At 43.1% G+C, this 3708-nt stretch overlaps 1 protein-coding gene across 1 annotated transcript; it reads left to right on the forward strand.

The window, feature by feature from the left end:
• Positions 1–355: 355 nt before the first annotated feature.
• On the forward strand, positions 356–3368 carry LOC311316073 (homeobox protein engrailed-1-B-like; the record flags this gene model as incomplete). Its single annotated transcript, XM_084446820.1, has 2 exons — positions 356–863; positions 3049–3368. 2 exons carry the CDS (start codon positions 356–358, stop codon positions 3366–3368), a joined length of 828 nt encoding a protein of 275 aa, XP_084302946.1.
• Between the last annotated feature and the right edge of the window lie 340 nt (positions 3369–3708).

The following is a 3708-nucleotide window of genomic DNA, read 5'->3' on the forward strand; positions in this document are numbered from 1 at the left end:
CGGTTGGTGTAAAAAAAACTCTGAGGAGGATAACGGTTTTAGGAGAGTTTAGAAAGATCGCGTTGACACACATTAGGAGAAGGCAGGCATAACGTCGCTGCGCGTAATGTGGACATGCTAGACAGTGGAACAGGCTATGGCAGGGACTAGAATGGCACTTGGATTGCTGTAATAGACAAAATGTTACTAGTGTTGATATTTTAGAATTAAAGGGGTATTTTACATACCTTCACGTCACACAACAGCAAATAGCAAATATCTATTTTATTTGCAACAATTTGGATACGGTACTGAGCAACAAGTGGGGTTTGGCGTGGGGAGTTTTTTGCGCTCCAGCCGAAAAATTGTTCCAGTTATGGAAGAGCAGCGGGATCAAAACAGCCGTGATTCGACTGAGGGGGAGAGCGTGTCCCTCTCCCCGAACCTACCGTCTCCTCCGATCCTGCCCCACCAGCCAGCGCAGCAAGTTCACAGAACGACAAACTTTTTTATTGACAATATCCTCCGGCCGGACTTCGGCTGCAAGAAGGATCTGGGGAGTCGGGAGCGGGCGCAGACGTCGGGCAGAGAGAACGTCAACCCGCTGATAATAAGGCCGTCTCACGCCAGCAGCCTCTGCCAGGACTCCAACTGCAGCAGCGACAGCATTTCATCGTCCTCCTCGTCCTCCTCGCCCTCGTCGAAGCAGAGTCCGTCGAAACAGGGCGAAAGCAATGGGACTACGGCGAGATTCGGAGACAACACCACGTCAATTATGGTTGTGAGTGCCAGTAATGGAGGATCTCCACCCGCAAAGGAATCCCAGCCCATGTTATGGCCTGCTTGGGTTTACTGTACGAGATACTCGGACAGACCATCATCTGGTAAGGCGCTATAGTCTCTGAATGTTTTGACTTATTTTTGAGCGATAGGCCTATTTGGTTATTTCTGGTTAAGTTAACGGTCGTCGACGTGAATGAAGCAGTCTAAATAGTTCACATTTGAAAATGTAACCAAATAACGAGGCCTCTAACCAATCATTTTAGTAGCCTATCCCATTTCATTCATCGGCCCGCTTCCACGCACACACATAGGCTACACAAACGCGCGCGCACACACACGCAAACACACACGCACAAACAAACAAACAAACAAACAAACACGGATAGCTCGCTTAGTCATATTTTGTGGTGAGGCTGTTGTGTTCATGACTAAATTAATTTCGAGAGTAGGCCGCAACTGGCAGTGGTTTGCAGTCTCGCAAACAGAGTGTAAGGTCCATGCACCTCGCCATTAGCCCATAACTCTAAACGTTTTGTCAACTGTCAAGGTAAACGTATCCCGTTTTAAGCATGTCATCTTCGTTTTCAATGTAATCCAACCATTTCTAATGAGGTAGCCTATATTTTGCTCGACAGTTATCCAATAAAAGAAACTGGAACGAGGTGGTAGCCTAAATATTTTGAATAACCAAGGCCCGTAGAAGCTGCACTTGTTGCCTGTGGTCTGGGCTAATCTGAATGAAAACAATAAATCACTTTAGATTCCAACCAACCTTTCAGTTAGTTCCAGTTTTTACAAATAGCCTATAGTTCCATGGAGAGTATGTTTTCAAGGGTGTGTCGACAGCCTGTTGGGCTTGCTTTTCCTCATTCTCAGTGAACTTGAAGTCATATCGTCTCTATTGACAGAAAATGTGTATTGATTGACTATGTTGATTGGTTGTGTGATTAAGCTATCAGATTGGGGTTTGAACCACACGCTCAATCGTCAATGAGGTTACATCAATTTAGTCTACAAGAACGGTAGGCTACTGGTGCAAAATCGGCAGTTAGTAGGCCTAACATATCAAATCGCCTGTTGCTCAATCGATCGTAGGCATGTGTAGGCCTAATTGTTCATATCCTAGGCACTAGTGTTGCTGCAAATGTTGGCCACCAACTTTGTTCATATAGCATGTAGCTTACAATAATAGTCTACATAGGCTACAGGACGCAAATAAACGCGCAGGCCTACAAACGTGTTAAAGCCCACATTTAGGCTACAGTAAAAACGCACACTGCCTATTCGCTATAGACCTAAGAAGATTCCCAAAACAGGATTCAGTTTGCATCCCTGTATTTGCGTCTTGTAGTTTCAGGTTTTGGAAACCATGACATTATCCTATAAATCTATAATCAAACAATGAGATTTATAGGCTACTGGTTGGATATGTTCCTTTGCATGGTGGGATTCTGCATGGCACAGTGCAGGTCCTGTATCGTGGGTTGTTTACGTGGGCATGATGGTGAAGGTGCATCATCATAAACTGGGATTTAAATAAATATAGCCTAACACATGAACCTTTGTAGGACACTAAAAGTGTGTTTCACATCACCGAATAGGCCCATCGCATTTTACTCCATGGATATCTCAAATTAATTATTTGTTTTATCCTACTACTGTGTGTGCGCGTGTGTACGCGCGTGCGTGCGTGCGCGTGCATGTGTGTTATTTTAGCGTAGCCCTATAGCCTTCATTAAATGGAATTAGCACGTAAACATGGCAGAATTGGCCTATTTATGCCTATGGTGACGCATGCACTCTAGACGAGAGCAAACTTGGAAACACTATTCAAAATGCGAGACTTGTAGGCCTACAAGCACGGCCTTTGAGTATAGGCCTACGATTAAAAATCAATTGTAATGAGCCTTTGGTAGACACAGGCCATTGTTTGGAACATCATAGGCTCATCATGCTTATTCACATTAGTTAGTTTTGAGCCTTCGTGATTGAATATGATATTAATAGGCCTAGCTTATTCATATTCTTGGAATGTATGGCTGGTGTAATACGGTTGTCCGTTACTTTATTGAGGACAAAAAATAGGCTAAGTCAAATGTGAGAATTGTGCATTGGTCTATATCTTCTAGCATATAGATTAGGCCTTTGTCGTAATAGGAAATAGCAAAAACCTATATTCATTTTGAGACTAGAGAGAGAGAGAGAGTGTTGGTTTAGTAACCCTTAGCCTATGCCAAAGGACTTACTGATATTTATGTGTTCGTTTCATTGTTGTTTCTACATCAGGCCCAAGGACACGGAAATTGAAAAAGAAGAAAAACGAGAAAGAAGACAAGCGACCCAGAACCGCGTTTACGGCTGAACAGCTGCAAAGACTCAAAACCGAGTTTCAGGCGAATCGCTACATAACGGAACAGCGAAGACAGTCACTGGCCCAAGAACTGAACCTCAACGAATCCCAAATCAAAATATGGTTTCAGAATAAGAGAGCTAAAATAAAAAAGGCCAACGGGTATAAGAACGGTCTGGCCCTCCAGCTCATGGCCCAAGGACTGTACAATCATTCCACCACCACCATACAGGAAGACAAGGAGGACAGCGAGTAAGGCCCGGATGTCCACGCGCCGCAGACGCGCCGCTTCAGGAGGAATTGAACTCTTTGTTGAGAACTAAAGAATTATGAGGTAAATACGACTGGACTGCGACAGATGCTATTTAAAACAGATTTCTGTTTATGGTACAGTATATGGACATAATTATATAAAATACGATCATTATTAAAGTTTATATATAGCCAAACAATATGACGTTGTATATATTTAATTTCAGGTAAGGGACATAACTCTATCATTCCCTTCTTGCTGGAGATTTCTATCTTTTCTTTATAATGTTGTTTGCTCATATTGTTTTAGTAAGTGTGACTCACTAGGAATTCTGTGATTTCTG

The sequence above is a fragment of the Borostomias antarcticus genome (genome assembly GCF_949987555.1).
Source record: "Borostomias antarcticus genome assembly, chromosome: 12".
NCBI lineage: Eukaryota > Metazoa > Chordata > Actinopteri > Stomiiformes > Stomiidae > Borostomias > Borostomias antarcticus.